At 39.8% G+C, this 18,817-nt stretch overlaps 1 protein-coding gene across 1 annotated transcript in view; it reads right to left on the bottom strand.

The window, feature by feature from the left end:
• Positions 1-278: 278 nt before the first annotated feature.
• inpp4b (inositol polyphosphate-4-phosphatase type II B) overlaps positions 279-18,817 on the bottom strand; it is a gene marked incomplete at its 3' end in the record, with an annotated part of 138,200 nt that continues 119,661 nt past the window's right edge. The window contains exons 15-22 of the mRNA XM_083972504.1: positions 16,006-16,178; positions 15,354-15,477; positions 14,603-14,729; positions 11,870-12,010; positions 11,468-11,565; positions 11,138-11,250; positions 10,038-10,192; positions 279-411 (exon numbers count right to left, since the gene is read on the bottom strand). Of these exons, the coding sequence (XP_083828630.1) occupies positions 279-411; positions 10,038-10,192; positions 11,138-11,250; positions 11,468-11,565; positions 11,870-12,010; positions 14,603-14,729; positions 15,354-15,477; positions 16,006-16,178 (1,064 nt within the window). The remainder of the gene's footprint in view (positions 412-10,037; positions 10,193-11,137; positions 11,251-11,467; positions 11,566-11,869; positions 12,011-14,602; positions 14,730-15,353; positions 15,478-16,005; positions 16,179-18,817) is intronic.

The raw sequence follows: 18,817 nt of genomic DNA on the forward strand, positions 1-18,817 counted from the left end.
GAGTCAGTGTTTATCACTGCTGGTCATGGAAAATAAACAGAGAAAAAAAACCAGAGGGAGAGAGAGAGAAAGTGCATTAACTCTGCAAGTTACCTGTTTGAGAAACAGGGATAAGAGCATACAGGATTAATCCTCAAATGAAAGGAAGAGTGACAAAAACAACAAATTATAACATCCAGCAAGTTGGTTGGGTTACCAGTTATAAACAATTTACACTCATTTACAAACTTTTGTATCTAGTACAGAATGACTGGTCCTGCAGCATGTGAGTTATGTTCTCAAGAGTCAGCTTTGCCGTAAGTCCCCTCTGGTGGTCGGTAGCACTTGGGAAAGGCCATCAGCTGCAACATGTTGAAGGCATATTTCCTGCATCTAATATTCTTTTGAACGTTCTCAATCCGACATCCTTCTCTGATGGCCAAATAAAGAGGGTGAAGGGGAATGAGGGAGGAACGGAAAAGAAAAAAACAAAAAAATAAACATGAGTGGGTTTTTGAATGATGTTTGCAATGAAAGACAGAAACCTGTAAACTAGAATAACTGCCTGGTGGTTATACGTCTCCACCATATAAACATATTTTGCAGAAAATATGATCATAATTTCCCCTTCCTGCAGCTGTAGAGATGAATGATGACAACACAGAGGTGTTTTTAAAGAACAATAAATACAATATAAAACATTATGACCTAAATGTGACATGACATCCTGCCAGACAAATGTATATTATGCCAAAACTGAAGAGTCAAAACCATGTCTTGTGAGGTCACCATGATTTTGATCTGTGACCACTAAAATCTGTTCTTTCTTGAATATGTATGCCAAATATTGAAGAGGTTCTTGTCAAGTCAAGACTAAGGTACTGCATGAGTTAAAGTGGGACAAATGGGGATGGAAGGACAACCCAGAAACAACAACAACTCTGGCTGTCACTGGTGCAGAGGCATAAAAAATACTATTTAAAATTAGAGCACTTTGATATTACAATCAAATGACCAGCATTCAATGTCAATCCCCCAAGCCGCCTTTCAGCCAAGACCTGGCTCATTTACGTATTCAGGTTTCCGTACCCTCAGTCTGTATTAACTCATGTCTGCTAATGCTCCAGTCATTTATCAAATATGATGTCTCTACTTGAAAAGGTAATGTGGGTTGGGACAAGAGCCAAAGGGTTAGATTTCCAGATTCATGACAGGACAACTCTACTGCAACTGATATGCCCTTGTAAAAGGAAGTGAACTTCTTCTATTGAAACTGACTCTGGGTGTAGGAGCATAGTTGCATGCAAGGTGCAGCAGCTCATCCACACTGTATGAAAGTGATGACAGTTTAGTTTCTGCTCGAGTAACAGCTGTCATCCACTAGATGAACAGTGCAGAATAAATCCAGTACACTGGAGCCAAGTTAATAACGACTGTTCTGTTGCTCAACACCGACAACATGTAGTGTAAAACCTCAACCTCGATGATGAGGGGAAAAAATACCTTAGATATGAATTAGCTCATGTGTGATTCATTCTCAACAACAAAAAAAAAAATTTAAGCTTCAAAGATGTGTTTTTGATGCAGGCTGTACAAGTCCACACAGCATACAGGAATGAACTGGAAATACTGACACACTACTACAGTACTTATACATAACACTATACTGTTATACATAACAGATGTCTCTAGCCATCTGATCCCTCATCAATGATGTTACATAATGAGATAGAGATTATCCTAGTTCAAGTTTACAGTGTTTCAAATTCATCTTAAAATGCATTTAATTCATTCGATGAACCACATTTACAATTCAAAAACTTTTTTGTAATGTTTTGTAAGTGGAATAAAATAAAATAAAAAACTGGACCACAACACAGTTTTCAGATCACACCCGTTGATATACTGTAAGGTCTAATCGATGTGTGTCAGAACAAAATCCTAGGAATAAGGCTGCAACATAGAAAGTGTCCAAGAGCCCTGTAGCCTCAAACATTCAGAAAGGGAAGACTTTCTTTTTAGAGCCTCAGTCAGGAAGATACTGTAACAAACAACCTAAAGGTCTCTGTGAATAAGCATGAAAAGGATAATCATCGGCGCAGTTCATCAAGCTAGAAGCCATAAGAGATTCCCAACCTCCCTTTAGGGAATTTGCTGAAAAGGCACCAGGACAACTCTACGGAGTATAATATATATAATATTATTAAATATTATAATAAGCAAGATCCTCTGGTGTGATGACAAGATGTTTCAACTATTTGGTCAAGCACAAAGCTTCACCTCATCAATAGCATCCTTGACAATCACGTGGTGGGGACAACATTGTGCGGTGGGGATGTTTTTCTGCATCAGGTACTGGAAGACTAGTCAAGACAGAGGGAAAGATGGGATAATGAAAATAATAAAACAATCCTGAGTGTAAATTTTTCCTCAGGATCTCAGGTTAGGTTAGATTTGCATTTAGGCTAAGAAAACACAGGAGAGGCTTAAGGAAATTGTGAAAGTTTGGTCAATGTATTTAATGTGATTGTTTCTTGTTTGACTCCACAGTGAGCTATGTTCATGTACCTACAGTACACAGAAAACAATGTAATGTTGTGACTAAGCAATAAAGAGACAAGAGCCACAGTAGAATATTTCAGAGAGATGAGGAAAGATCGTCTGTCAACTGAAAGACAGAGAAACACCAAAGCTGTAGAAATCCGCAAAGTGAGGACATCTGTTATTTGCAATAGTGGAACAAGGTTCTTACGGTATATACAAGACATAGTATGTAACGTGAGAAAAGTCACTACCTTGACATGTTTTGACTGGAAAACAGACAATATGTTATTGGCAATGTCTGTTTTGAAAAAAAAGGAGAGGTCACACGCACATCCGTAACAAAAACTTTGGGCAGGTGCTGAGCCAAAAAATGCAAGAATTAAAAAGAAAGTCAAAGGCTCGCACACCGCAGGGCTCCTAAATGCAGTCCATTTATTATCAGGAACAGTGTAACGTTTCGAGCAAAAGCTCTTCGTCAGACATACAAAATCCACATAGACGCCAGATGGCGAGCCTTTTACTTTCTTTTTAACAATGTCTGTTTTGAGCAATACAGTTGTCTGAAAAGCTGCTCAGTCTCTTCTGTTGGTTACCTCAAATGTCCATGTCCTACATCAGCTGCTCTTATGATCTTTTAAGTTAAAGGACAAGGAAGAAATATTCAGCATGTTTCCGATCAGCAAATGAACAATAGACCAAAACCAATAATGACCCATTGTTCATTCTGTATTGTTAGTGTGTCCAAATTGTGTATGCCATGAAGCCCTCAGTGAGCCAGACCATTGCATCGAGTTACATATTCTCTCATTATGATGGATGGAATGAATGGACATTCAAGATTGTGTCAATGAAATATATACTGTAAAAACTCACTGGTATGGAAAGTGTGTGTTCATCTGCAGGTGAATTTAACCCTGCACTGTTTAATACTGTTTGAAGGACATTTACTTAAAACTAGATTATATCTGTCACTGGTTCACTTTAAAAGATGTTTCTGACGCTTATTTTGTGATGGGGATATCTGGTGGTCAAAATTAAAAGGTGCAGTTTGATTTTGAGAAAACGTTTCCACTGTAAATTGTATATGTGTTGAGTAGTTAGTATGAACTTAATAACAAAAATAAATACATCGATTGAGCCATTGGCTATAGCTCTGCGACAAAACAATGAAATATTGGGGATTAACAGGGGAGGGCAAGTCCATAAAGTCTCATTATATGCGGACGACCTTTTGCTATTTATATCAGACCCTGAAAATTCAATTCAAAGTTTGGCCTCAGGTTATAAAATCAATTTTACATAGAGTGTATTATTCCCCGTTAACAGAAAAGCATTGACGATGTCCTTTGATTCATGCGAAACAGGCCCCCTAACATATTTAGGAGTCAAGGTAACGCGCCATTACTGTATAAAGACCTTCTCAAACTTAACTTTAGACCACTTATAGATCAAGCTACTGTAGGAAGGATACCAATCGCTGGTCAACGCTTCCATTATCTATGGCCGGTCGCATTAACTCAATTAAGATGGTTATTCTTCCCAAATGTCTATACTTATTCCAGACAGTTCCCATTTTCTTGCTGAAATCATATTTTAAAGAACTAGATAAATACTGTATATTAGCACATTCATTTGGGATAAGACTGTACCATGTGTATGCAAATCTGTCCTGGAGAAACACAAAACAAATGGCAGTCTATCGCTGCCAAACTTTTTATATTATTACTGGGCGGCCAATATTCATAAAGTGACTGTTTGGTACAATACTTTTGTGAAAGGGGAAGGTCCAAACTGGTCTCTCATGGAACAGCAGGCATGTTCACCATCTATCTTGTGTAGCCCATTGCCATTAGCGGTGGGGGCTCGGACAGACAATCCGACTGTGAGAAGCACTCTACGTATATGGACCCAATTTCGTAAACACTTCGGCTTAATGCAAGCTTTGGTGTCAATGCCTTTTATCTGCACATGGGTTGACTATTGAAAATGTAACAAATTGAAGCAAACAACTAGTTATGTATGTATGTATGTATGTATGTATGTATGTATGTATGTAGTATATTATATCCGATGATGCATACAGGAGATGGGATCCATGTATGGCATTCTTGCAATTGTATCTTTTAGCTCTCTGTCAGTTTCAATGGTTTTGTTTTTTCTCACTATAGTTTTTTTTTGAAAACCTAATAAAAAACAAATTTAAATAAACAAATACATTTCCAAATTTGTTGAACTTCCAAAACAAAGTCCTCAGCAGCTGCACAGGGATTGACTTTCTGCAACAACTCTAGTTACCCCATAACAGGAAATCCAGTTAAATCACATTAATACCACTCAATAAAGAATAAATTGCAAACACAGAAAGGGGAAGTGAGTAGAGATGGCATTGTCAGCAATTTATTGATATTTTGCAAGCAGAAAAACAAGACTTAAAATGAGCCACACAACCAGTAAGTGGGAACTAACAAGCAGCAGGGCAATGGGGTAAAAGTGTCGTGACGCCGGTTTGTTCTCTGTCACTGCGCCGGCCTCAGGGTCCTCCCACTGCCCAATGTCCCCCTGGGTCAGCCGACTGCAGGGGTAGCCCATCAGAGTGAAACAGAATGACCAGAGATAGATCAAAACACTACGTTGTTAGTACAGTCAAGATGCTGTCTGAGTGGGTCTTCTACCACATCTTGACCTCTTGATCACTTGAGAGCCCAATCAGGGTGGTGCCAGAAGAACCACTTAGACAGAGCCATTAGTACAGACTTTGTAAAGAGCCACAGAGAAGCAAGCAGTGATGGAGCAGAAATGTGAGAACCAGGCGCATGAAAAGCTGCACTATAAGCCATGTGATGAAATGACTTGACTGATTCAAGATGGAAGAAGGAGGCATGCAAAGGTAAATGAAAATTGAAACAGACGAAGCTCCATGTATGAAACACTTTCATCCCATCTAATCGAACTACCAACCACTCATTTCAGTTCACCACAGTGATGCATGCTTATGGTGCGGTTGAACAGGTTTGTTGTGGAATGCGTTTGCCCTCCAGCTCTCCAAGACTGACACGCTGTTGGCAAGACTAAAAACATCATTATCAGAGAGTGAGCTGGGTTTCCTCGAGATAATCAGCTCTCTTTGACGAGTAGGGGTTCAGTGTTCAGAGACAGTGCAGCACTTAATACACTCACTCCCTTCAGTGCAGTAGTGGCAGCATGCATAGGGGGTATCACATTTCATACATGTTCTAACTTTAGAATTTACAATTATGAATGACAATCCAGTTTTAAAGGTCAGAGGTCCATGTAAGAATCGCATGGGAATATAAAGGCTCTTGACAAGACGGATAAGTAAATGTCTGTAGGTTTCAGGTGAGTCAAAGAAACAGCATGCATGAAATACCTGATGGTTCGACTGACGAGAAGAATAAACCTGATTAAAAGACACTATGTAACTGTAATTGTTTTTGCATGTTCAGAACGGCACATTATCAGTGCCAATGAAAACTGCAGGCTAATTAAAGTAGAACTCAACAATAAAAGGCATTAAAATGCTGCCGAAGTTGTGCACAAGTGTGTGTATCAAGTGCAGCCGAGTACACAGGAGAGTAACAATGGCGTAAACTAGTCCAGCCTGTTTATTTATCAACATGAAAGCTTCCCTTCCTTTGTTCAAGACAAACAATGAACCAATTCTGGTTAAAAAAATAAAATAAAAAAATCAGTGGAGAAGTTGATGCAGCTGCAGCTGAGGCTGTTCTACACATACAGTAGATGCAAACTGTGACTTTCCACTTGTAAACATTTAAGTCAATAAAAAAAAATTAGTGCCTATTAAATCCAAACAAATTCTGGCAAAAGGCGGTCACCTATTTCTCAGCAAAAAGACAATATTTGCCAATTTCAAAATCGAGATGTTACAGTCAGCTACTTCTTCGACATCTATCACATGTTGAATCTTTTTTTTTTGACAGCTCTTATCTATCTAAGGTAGAGTACCGTCACAGAGGATGGAAACTCAGATGGTCAAAAAGGATAACTTCATTTTGCCAGGAAGGAATCACTGTAGATTATTGGAGTGCACTCAACTATGATTAAACAAAACCTTAAGCACACATTTTACAAGCAAAAACTGTGGATGCAAATACAGTCATGTAGAGGTACATTGCATTCCAACAATGAACTACTGTGTGACTGCAGCACCTGTGCCACTGCTGTTTGACACATAGAGTAAACTCAAACATTTGTTACACACTTGTACTCTTACTGGTGTACACTCCCTGGTGAGTTATGGAGTTATGGTCACAGTCGTATAGTAAATATTCAATTTGTCACTTTTAGTGATAAACAATTTGAGGGCCATTGTTTTGCTGTGTAGATAATACCATTAATGCAAAGTTAGTATATTAATAGAGGGTTGCGTTGACTACTTGTTGGGCGTCTATAACATATTCATCAATTATTTTGAGATGCGATCAAGGTAACAACTCCACCATTTATCTCTTGTGCTCCCCTAGTGTTCTCTGTTTGTTCTCCCTGTCTCTTTCCTCTGTGTCTGCCGGTGGTGGGCGGTGCTCTCTCTCTCTTTGCAGAGGCTGTGGGAACCCCGGGCACACCCACATCCAATCTGCTCATCAGCCACAGTACCGTACACGAAGCCTCTACTCCACTCCATCCCACTACCACGCCAGGTTGTTCCATGCCGTCTGTGGTACCACAAGGCCCTCTAGTGAGCTCAAGGTGGCGCCCATCTTTCTTACGCCTCAGCCACTGCTCTCCACTTCTAACCCCGCAACTCAGTTCGCAGTTCTCTGTTGCTCTCACCACTCCTTCAGCCTCCCACCCTTCAAAGATCCTTCCAGATAAAACTCACCCTAAACCCTGGCTGTTGGCAGCTTGAGTTGTATCTGCTTTGGGGTACAACACTGATCCTTGTAGCAAGTGTGACAGGTAACTAATAAACAGCAAATTAGTTATTGTGGAGCTGTCACCAATTCTTAATTACTCTGGCTTGTTGCTAGTTATTTCAACTAGTTGAGTTGGGATTAGTTCTCATGCACTGTATTTGCATCTTTGTCTGCTAACACGGTTGCCATCAGCTGGAGTAAACAGGCCACCATACTGGTATTTCAGATGTGCACTTTACCGGTCAGACCTTATCAGATTGAGACAGATGGAGATGTTTACTCTGCTGGTAAACACAAAGGCAGCAGTGTCAGAAACAAGCATGGCTGCCTTTGAATGTGCAAGAGAAGGCGGTGATGGTGGAGGGAACACATGACGATGTTTACAAGCTGGGAGCAATCAAAATGCTTTTCATGTGTGATGGACGGAGTCAGCAATTGCTCAAAGATGCAGGTTGTGGGTGCAGGTTAATGACGTCTCTTTGAAAGGATCACAGAAGTCCAGAACTAAGCCACTACTAAATGTTTGGCATAATTAATTTAAGAGTCAGTTCACTGAAATTACAAAAAACATTTCTACATGCTCTCATGCAGATAGTTTCGGTTTCATGTTATTTCAAGATATCCATCTGTAAAAATGAGTGTGCTCAATGAGTGAGCTCATGCACACTTCTGAGAAGTCGTATCAAAAAGTGCATAGGAAAAAACCAGAGCATATCAAGAACAGAAGAAATTCCTGGAAACTGTTAACTTGCATAAAGTCTTTAATCCTGGACAGAGCCAGGATTCGGTCTTTAATCTATATATATATTATATACTGCATATATAGACCGAAAAGTTGCCTTGTCCAGGATCAAAGTTATGCAAGTGTGCAGGAATTTCATCTGTTCAAGATATCCATCTGTAAAAACATGTCGCCAAACCAACATGTTTATGTCCAAGAGAAGATGTTTACAAAAAAAGTATGTCCTGGCTGCTATAGCTACTCAACAGATTTAGAAGAACCACTTATTTCATAACCATTGATTTCTTAAAGAGAAACTATGCAAGTCTGGTCGATTTTCCGCTGTGTTGCTAACCCTCCTCCCAGCCATGTGCATTTGTTTACAACAAAGCTGGCAAGAAATCAATTAATAAAGTGGTAAATAGCGTTACATATCATATACAATGTTACGTGTATATTTGTGTAGTTAAATCCATCATAAGCAAGAGATTACAGGTTACGGGGGTGTTTGTGTCGCAGAGACGAGAGCTGGGAGACCGGTTTTCTGCCCAGAGATTCAATAAATGACACGCACGTGGAAGGCAGAGAGCCTCCATTCTCCCTCGTTACAGTATACTCACCGTCATGCCAAGGAAGGGTTTGGAGAACTTTTGGAGTCATAAAAACGCTTTTTAAGTTCCAGGGGGGGTCCGGCTGGCAACAGATTTTCATATAATGGCGGCGGATAGTGCTCACTTTTGAATCGTCCAAAACACACACTATGAAACATCCAAATACCTCCATACTGCTCGTCCGTACTGACCCAAGTGTCCTGAAGCCGTGACATGAAAAAGTTGTTTGGAAAAATGAATTTGATCTCTGTTTTTAGCCTCAATGTAGCAGTAGCTCCCAGTGGCTCTGTTGGTGTTTGTGCGCAAGTGTAACATTTGCTGCGAGATGTTAGTTCATCATTGTAAACCATTGGATGTACTGTATGATGTAAACATGGAAGAACATCTCGCAGCAAATCTTGCGTATGGGCACAAACATCAACAGAGCCACTAGGAGCTACGATTCAAAAGTGAGCAATATCCGCCACCATTATATGAAAATCCGTTGCCTGCCAGACCCCCCCAGGATGCCAAAAGCGTTTTGATGACTCTGAAAGTTCTCCAAACCCTTCCTTGGCATGACGGTGAGTAGAACATTGGTGAATTATCGTTTCTGTATCCCTTTAAACCATCACAATTAGTCCAAAGCTGTTTAATTAAGGTAAAAATGTAGCATAGTTAAGATACAAATCCGGCATAGTTCCTCTTTAATCAAACTTTTATTTTTGTGCTTCAGTATGTGCGTTGTTTCGTTTCAAATTGCTGGTGTTTCTCTTATTTACATGCTATTTGATTCTAGCAGTTCCCAGTGACTTCTCTCTCTCCCTCCCACTCTCCTGCTCTGCATATTTAGTTAATTCTCTTTCTCGTTCAGGCTGGCTTGTTAGACTTTGTGTAACAAGAATTACTGCCTTAAGCCTCAGGTTGGCATTAATACGCCATTCCACTCATGCTCTAGGTTTACACCCTGTTTGAAAACAGTCTCGAAATCTAGCAACAATGTGCTAAAATGTCAACACTGCAGGGTGTAAACACAACTCTAATTGAACACAACTCTAATTGAAACTCCACCCCAGTGGTGTTGCATTTGTCTGACCAATGGTGGAAACGTGAGCAGCAGGTCAGTCAGTCAGTCTGTCAAAGACATGACTGATTTTTAGGGCTGGTCTTACTGCCACAGTTTTTTTTTTTATTATTTTATTTTTTTTTTTGAACTGACTCATCAAATGACTCACAATAACTGGGAGTGGCTCGAACAATAACTTGCACCCATAACATTTTTGTAGCCAACTACTTTCATTACTAACTTACCTCCGCATACAGTCCAGAGCACGGATGAAGAAATCCTTGCTGAGCTGGTGTTCATCACGTAGGAGGGCACACTGCTCTAATGTGACAGACATGGATGTCCGGTCTTTGGCACTTTTACAGCTGGTGAACCTGATGCCATTTAATCTTCGGCAGATCTGGAGCAAAGAGAAGAAAAATATGCATGCAGTGTTTATGGCGATCATTAGTGCAAACTGTTCCTTCTTTTTGTAAGTAAAAATGATTCAGCTTGTAAAGACATTTGACTTGTTTTACTTGTGCACTTTAAATAGTTTCAAGGTACATGTAAGGATAATTTTTTTTTTTTATTATCACAAAAAGCAGTTACACATCTCAGGTACAGAATTATACGGTTAAGTTATACCTTAAATCATTATCCTATGAAATAACAATTTTGAGAATCACTTAGGTTTGTTCACATGTAGATATGTTTATTTAGAAAATACAATGTGCACAACTTTGGTCAAGGATGAAGACTAACGTCTCTAGTGCCACCCACAGGTCAGAATTTAATGTGTTTAACTATTTGATTTAAGACCAATACATGTAAAAAGAAGGAAACTTCCATCAGTCTCAGGGGGACTCTGTGTTTAGTGTTACTTTAGACATTAGCATGCTAACATGAAAAAATAACTTGGTGAAAAGGTGTGTGTGTGTTGAGTGGACTTGGGCCTATCCCATATTATGTCCAGATGTTTCTTATACTGATATTTGTTTGCATGCTGGTTATACAATTTACCTTACTGCAGCTCAACAGACAGAGCAGCTAATGCAGCTGTTAACTCTTGGTGCTATAAAATATTTTTATTGTAAATAAAACAAATCAGATCACGGGATGTCGGAACATGTATAGTAATGCGCCAACAGTTAATGAATGCAAGTTAAGGGTCTGGGTCAGGGTCTGAATAGTGTCACCCTCTGCTCAGTTCTCATGATATGTCGATATGTTGGACGTTTCGATAGATTACATTAAGGTGCATTAGTTACCGTAGCTTGGTTGTGCAAGATAGAAAGTTTTGCATATGTTTCAGAGAAAACACTTCCCTGACAGGAACAGAGAGTTACAATAAAACACTGCTCACCGCTCCAGCAATCCACAGTATCTCCACATTCTTCCTCTTCTTTGTGACTACATTCTGGCCCAGGGTTTCAAGTAATTCCTTTATGTCAGTCTGTGTTTGAAAACAAGGTAGACCTGTCCAAAGAACACATGAGACACATTGCAAGTGACTGGGTCTGTTTTGTTTTTTTGTTTGTTTTGTTTGGTTACAAATACAACTCTGTTGAGACACGCTCCCTGCAGCTCTGATGTCAAACTAAATACATGCGGAAAAAACAAAACAACTTGCAGATTCTCCTCTCCTCAACACATCTATGTGTGATACTGCGTATAAGAGTCACTTTGCACTCACATTCTAGTGGCACCTTTTCACTTAATGATTTGTAATAGGCTTCTAACATCTCAAAGTTCTTCTGGTTTATTCTTTCTTGTAGGGAAATATCTCCAAACCTGGGAGGATGACAGAGGAAATAAAGACAATTATAGTGGAACAACAAACAGTAAATTCAGAGAAAACAAAAGGAAGGACATGCACTAAATATTTTGGTTAGAAATATATTTGTAAATTAGTTACAGATCTGGATAAAAAAAAAGCATTCCTGTTGGGAGTAAAGGATAAAGAATAAGCTCTGGACAACTTTATCTCTTTATATGAGGTTGATGAGTTTAAGACCACACTGGCCTCGGCTAACATGCTTTTATGGAGTGATTTTCCTTGAGTACTTCAGCATGAATACAGAGGTGTCTGCTGTACCTCTCTGCTATAGTTTGTTGTTCATTGATCCCCACGTTAAACAGCACCGGAAATATTCGTAGAGGCTTGCCCTCCTTGATCTCTTCTGGCAAGGTCTGGAAAACCAGTCTTGGTAATGGCACTTCTACTGTGAAGTGGTCTCTGAATGCAGAGAGAGAGAGAGAGAGAGAGGGAAAAAAGGAAGTTAAAGGAACAGAAGTATTAATCAGTAATTCATTCAGCTTTGCAAATGCTGCAGAATTTGATAAGCTTTGGAAGTTGTACAATTTGACACCAAAGACAGGTCAGAACAAGCTGTAAAAAGAGAGAAAGGTGATTTGCCTGCATATGAGAGGGAAAGCGTAAGTGTGTGAGACAGACTGCCTGACAGATTGGGACTGGGAGTGTGTGGGGCAACAAGAGTGTATCATCTTATCACCCCTAGCATAAAGCACGTAGTAACAAGCTCAAATAAAACTTGTCCTGACCTTGTGGCAAATATCTTTCAGCTGAACTATTATGTTACAGAAGTGCCAGTCATGATCCATGTGACTCGGCAGTTACACACCATGACAAAGTGTTGTGGTATGACTACAGTCATGTTACTATGAGAAGCTCTAAACACTTTATTTTATTCACGTGTGGCTTGACGTTTAACTAGGATTTGAAAGACAGAGCTACTTCCTCATGATTCGCCATAAACTACAGCTGTACTGCTCTGACCTGTTTTCTCATTTCTGGTTCTGTTAATTTATTACAGGTTTTTGTCTATGCTCTACAACTTTCATCACAGAAATTCCTGATCTCTTGTCAATTCCTTATTTTAGGTGACTTCAACATTCACGTTTCTTGCCCTGCACAACCCTTGAGAGATGTGCTTTTATAGTTTGTGGAATGAGTCAGCCTTGTTCAGTCGGTTAAAAGAGCGACACACTCTAAAAAAGTCATACCCTTAACTTGGTGCTTTCTTCTGGTTTTCTGCTCGGAGAACCTAGAGAGTTAGTAGACATCTTTTACCCTGTCCTATTTTTAAACTCCATCTATATCACATGGTCTTACATTATTCCTGCTGACTCTGCAGCCAAATTCATTGCTGCCTATTTCAATTTTCCCATTTGAACCTCTCCTCAGAAACCAAATGAACTATTAATGTCTTCTGACAATTAACATCTCAAATGCTCCATTGAAAAAAAGAGGGCTGATTTCAAACACTTTGGCAAAATGATAACCCCTGATCATGAAACAATCCACTGTTACCCATAATACACAATAAATACAAAGAATGTATGACAAACTACTAAAATGCAGTAGATTCATGCCATAGCAGCATATGTTTCTAACATAACATCTAAAAACAATCAAAGCCCCAGAGTCATAGTTAATATAATCAATTCTGTCCTTAACAGCAGACCTTGTACCGGAAAACAGACAGAAATATCTGCTGCTCGTTTCATTGGGAAGATGAAGAGCATTCAATTCCAAATTGGATGCTGGTTGAATCCCTGAATTCTTCCAAACTACAACATTAATCCTCTAACCTTCACTTTGCCAGTTTTAAAACACTAACATCTGAGTACAAGATAAAATAATTTCTCAAAATGAAAATGAAATCCTCCAACAGAGATTCTCCTGTGTTGGTCATGTTATGCTTTTAATCATTAGCTGTCCTCCTACCTGTGGTAATTTTGCTTTAATCCTGCAATAACTTAACCTTAACTGAAAAGGAAAAAAAAATCTATTTTGAATCCCCTGTTACTTGATAATTACAGACCTATTTCTAAATTACCATTTTTATCATAGTTGGATAAAAATATTATCTCAACCAAATGATAATCCTTTAGGAATAGTAATGAGATTATCAATAGTTTTCCTTCAGAGAAACCCTCATTAAGGTTAAATGATCTACGTCTAACAGCTAAAAGAGGAGACTGTACTGTTAAGTCAACTTATATCCATACAGCGCCAACCTATTAACCCATTATATTGTGATGTTTTCTGTGTCCCTCGATGCTCTGTCCTTGGCCCTCTGATATTTTCAATAAACAGGTTTTCTTGGGAGTTTTTCCTCAGTTGATGTGAGGGTCTAAGGGCAGATGATGTTGTTATGATGCTACTGTATGTAAAGCCATTTGAGACAAACTGTTTGTAAAAATGGGCTATACAGATAAAATTGCCTTGCCTTGCCATTCAACCCAGAAGCCTAACTGATGTGAAAATGTTGGCTGTCTTAACACGAACATACAGTAGGCCTACTTGTGAAACACGTTGTAAAAACAGTCATACCACGCCTGTCACTTATTGACTGACATAAAGTACACATGCTTTTCTTCTCTTGTCTCGAGCACTGGAATGATATTGATGCTGACATCAGTTTAAGCCCCTTTCACTGACTCTTGGTACACAGCGCTGCTGCACAAATGTTAACCCTCACCTAGCAAATTAATGCATTACTCCAGCACTTGCACACTAAGACTGGCTGCCTGTTACTTGAAATCATTAAATGGCCAAGCTCCAACTTACATGAAGTACTTATTAACCTTATCAAACACAAAGTGTTTCAAACCTTAAAATTATAAAATTACAGCTTGTAACTTTAATGCTCATCAAGCGATCAGACAGTTATCTGTTTCAGTTACTGGTATGTTCCTATAACAGATTTATCTTCAGGATGTGTAATCATCACAGAAAGTGAATGTTAGATTAGGCGTGTAGAAGATTAAAGCACATAAGCAAACAGAGGACATAACAACTCACCGTCGGCCACACACTAAAGGCTGGAGGTCGCTGAGGTCATCTGTCTTGGCCTCTGTGATCTTGAAAAGGACTCTTTGCAGGTCTGAGATTCCAACCTCCATGTCCTCCAGCATCCCAATCTCTTCACCTTAAAACAAGTTGGCAAAATATGATTAGTGTGGATTTAATTCTTAGCTGTCAAACACTGTCAAAATGAGGTGAGCTCAACTCAGATTCAAAAATAGCACACGGCTAAATACTGTATGACTCAGAAACTGTCTGGAATTGATACTTTCAGAGTTACTATTCGGTGGAGACATGGATCATAAAAAAAGGGTAAAGATTTTCCGCTCCCCTTATCTCTTCAGTGCCAGAAAGCTCCTTGCTCTGCTTTCAGCTACTACGTTCACTGGCCATTTCACGTTTCTGTGAGCTGCACCATGAGCTTTACAAAACCAAGGAGGACGTTGATCAAGCTGGTGCAGGTAACAACAATCTGTGTGCTATGTCTTACAAGGGCCTCCAAGGGCCACCATTTGATTTAGTCCTGTCTCTGTATAAAACTGATTCATCCTCAAGATACTGTACTATGCCAATGAAAGCTTACAATAACTACATTTGATCTTAGCCAATAGGCGGAGAAGCAATAAAAGCCTGCAATAATCATTTTCAGGTGTGGCGTGCTACAGTACATGATGGTAATTATTTTTATTGAAAGTGAAAAGCTGCATTTCTTGAAGCTGCCAGTTAACTCTTATAAAACATTACTCACTGTAGGTGCTTAGCAGGCTTTCAAACTGGGCTACCAAGCCAACCAGGTGGAGCTGCCTCATGAATCCTTTGTCCTGCATTCCTGCATACAGCCTCATCACGAAACCACAGGCTAAGGCTGCCAGCTGATAAAACACGCGCACAAACACACACACACAGCCATATGACCTGCAAGTTATTCCTGGCACAAACAGACAAACAAACAAACACAGTCTAAGATGATTTACCTGCAGTACAAGGATAAGCAGGTCAAACAGCCTCACAGGTGTAATCATGCGTACATGGTTTGAGTTGCCATATAAACTGTGGAGAACTAATATATACATTCTGTGGATGTATATATTACATTGTGGTATAAAGAATGTGTCATCTAAATGGAACCTGTACTTATCTTAATAATGTTTTGGAAAAAGTTGTTGTTTGGACACGCTAGGCACAAGTCTGGACGTGTGTAACAGTAGAAGAAGAGTAGTGCTGAGTGTATTGCACTTTGGACCACAAAGGACAAAATAGATATAATAAACTGCTTTACGACTATTAAGAGTTTAAAACAGGAGCAAGGATGAACGAAGGCAAATGCATGACTTCGCAGACCTTGACATCCCTCGAAAGAACTTCTGAGGAGCTGCTATTATGTCACAGTTTGCACCTACTGCCTGACTGAAGACCACGTCTCGCCTCTGTTGGAGGAGGAAACCCTGTGGTATGCTGCAGGCTGCCTCCTGCAGAAGCACAAAAGTCATGGCTCTCTTGGCCCTCTCCACCACCTCCGTCACACACTCCTTTAACCTGGTCACCAGAGGACACAGCTGCTCCCTCCAGTCGCCTGTGAGCAGAGAGATGGGATGGGGATAAGGAGAGAGGGTTGGAGACAGAGATGGAACGACAGTCATGACGTGGTTGTGGTCAGATTAACACACCAGAAACCAAAAGCAGTTCAGCAACTCATGTTTTCCTGACAGTTGAAATTACAAGAAGCCAGGAAATCAAACACAAATCTTAAAGTGTGACAAGTAGCACAGTCCAGCTATTTACTGAATATGAAATAAAATGGATCTTTACAGTATTGTCAGTGAATTATAAACACAGTCCTCAGTATTTCTTGTGTTAGCAAGCACAGTAAACAATAATAGCAAACCAGTTCAATCCATAACAACATATTTAATACATTTTTTAGTATTAATTAATGTTTGCATAAATCACAGGTGGACCTCATACAAATATGTATAGGAAGGTGTGGTGGTAATGACTAAATAGAAGAAATACGCTCACTCAGTCACACCACTGATGTTATAGCTGTGAGACAGCTGAGCCAGTCAGTACAGTATGATAACTAATTGCTCTACGCTCCTGTAGGAAATCACACTTATGGTGCTAAATGTCATGACATGCACCCACAAATCTACAGCCATGGGCAAAATCTGTTTGTGTGTGTGTATGTGTGTTTATAACAGTGACTTGGTATGATTAGTAAAGAAAGAAATACTTAACAAATAAAAGATAAATATAAATACTTGAGAAAAAAAACTCTTGATCAAAGTGGGAATATGAGTAATGACATAATGCTCTATTGTTACTCCTCTCAACTTTTATTATAATGTTAAGTTGCAGCTGTGATAAAGTACAGTCAGAAGGCAAGGCAATTTTATTTATATAGCCCGTTTTTACACCACTTACATCTTGTTCTGACTTAAATGAGTGAATATTCCTCTGGTTTGTCTCTTGTCTGCACCCTGTTCTGTTTTTACACACGTCATGTTGATGTGTTACAGTTGAATCAGATTGATTGGCCACTTACCGGTTATTGTAAATTATTAAAAATCAGCATCACACCATTACTCCTGTGAGTGTATTTTCCCATTTAACAAACACATATATGGATATATATTTTTTTTAGGTGGTTAGGTAGTTGAGAGAAGTAAATTTTATGAGCTGAGCTGATTAATTAAGTGTTTCATTTACCCCCTGGCAGCAGAAGTACCCCCTGGAGCACAAGTGCCCCTGGTTGGGAAACAAAAGCACTATTTAGTTTATACTAATTGTCATAATATACTGATTTAATATTTATCTAATATCTATTATCTGTTGCAGCTGTGAATATATCCACTGTGAGACACACTCAAAGATTGAATGAGTTTGGTGAGGATTCATTTTGGGGAACACCCAATATTAGTTTACAAATAATGTTTATGGGGTCTTTTGCTTAAACGAACAGATACAAACTCCTACTCCTCTGTACCTTCTGCTAAACGCCAGGAGGAAAAGGTAGTTTACCCATTAGGGTGGAATATCTTTTTAACTTGAGCGGTCCTTTTTAACTGAGTATGAGGGAGTATTTTCTTATGTACAGTATTTATTATCAGGCTTGTGCATAATGTTATTTATTATGCTATGTGTATCTGTGTCTTTTAGTACTTTTGTGTGCTCCTACTGTTGTGAAACAAAATTGCTCCACTGGGGACAAATAAAGGCATTGACTGATTGATTGATTTATGCTTTTATGCAGTTGCTCTACCTAGAAGTTTCTTATAATCCCTGCACTGGCCAACAGGGGGCAGTGTTGGATAAACAATCTTCAAGTTGCGTTTTCCCACCACACATTCAGTTGCTTCAGCTGTAACATACTGAAAAGTTCTTGGTGGGAAAGGAGGAATCAGTGTGGACACTCGGACACACGGACAGACACACAAACGCACACATACACACGCAAACTAAACAGTTGGATACGACCAAGAACGTATGGCGCATCAGGCTTGCCCTTGTCTTGTCAGAGAAATCATGTCTTATCTCATTCTGCAAATACCGCCTCTGCACAGAGAGGGAGGAAACAGAACTCCAGCTGTCATCTCTTTGCCAACCCACCTGTCCAAACATCTAAACCCCCCCCCCCCCAACGCCTTGTCATCAAAAGCCCGGGCTTCACCGTTTTCCGCTCAGAGATAAAGCATCTCTCATTATTCCACCCATGTTTGTATTTAGACAAGCAGATGACCACTTGCTCTGAGCCTGTTCAGCGTCTTAATAAAGGTGCTCGGGGGGGTTGAGCTTATCTGTCAGACTGAACACGGGCGGATAGCCTTGCTCTTACCTGCCAGTTCACTCGGATAGACGCATTCAGACACACAAGCACACACAGGCACAAAATGATTGCACCAACACTTGCAGAGATGACTAAATGTTCTCCAGGCACTTTACCCAAACCTTTAGATCACAGAACACAATGCCCTCGCTCCACCCTTACCCAACCCACACCTGATTTTTAGCCCTTAAAGTCTAACCTCCAAATCGCTCTTTAAACTTGCATGGTCCAGTACGAAGCACCACAGACCCCATAAGTATAGCAAATCAAACACAGACACACGCAGAGCCTCTCCTTGTCGCCTGGTTGGACTAATGCCGCTGCTGTGTGTGCCAATTGGCAGCTGTAACAGGCTGGCCACTTGTCTGGACACAAGCTTGAGGCAG

This window comes from Trachurus trachurus, assembly GCF_905171665.1.
Source record: "Trachurus trachurus genome assembly, chromosome: 1".
NCBI lineage: Eukaryota > Metazoa > Chordata > Actinopteri > Carangiformes > Carangidae > Trachurus > Trachurus trachurus.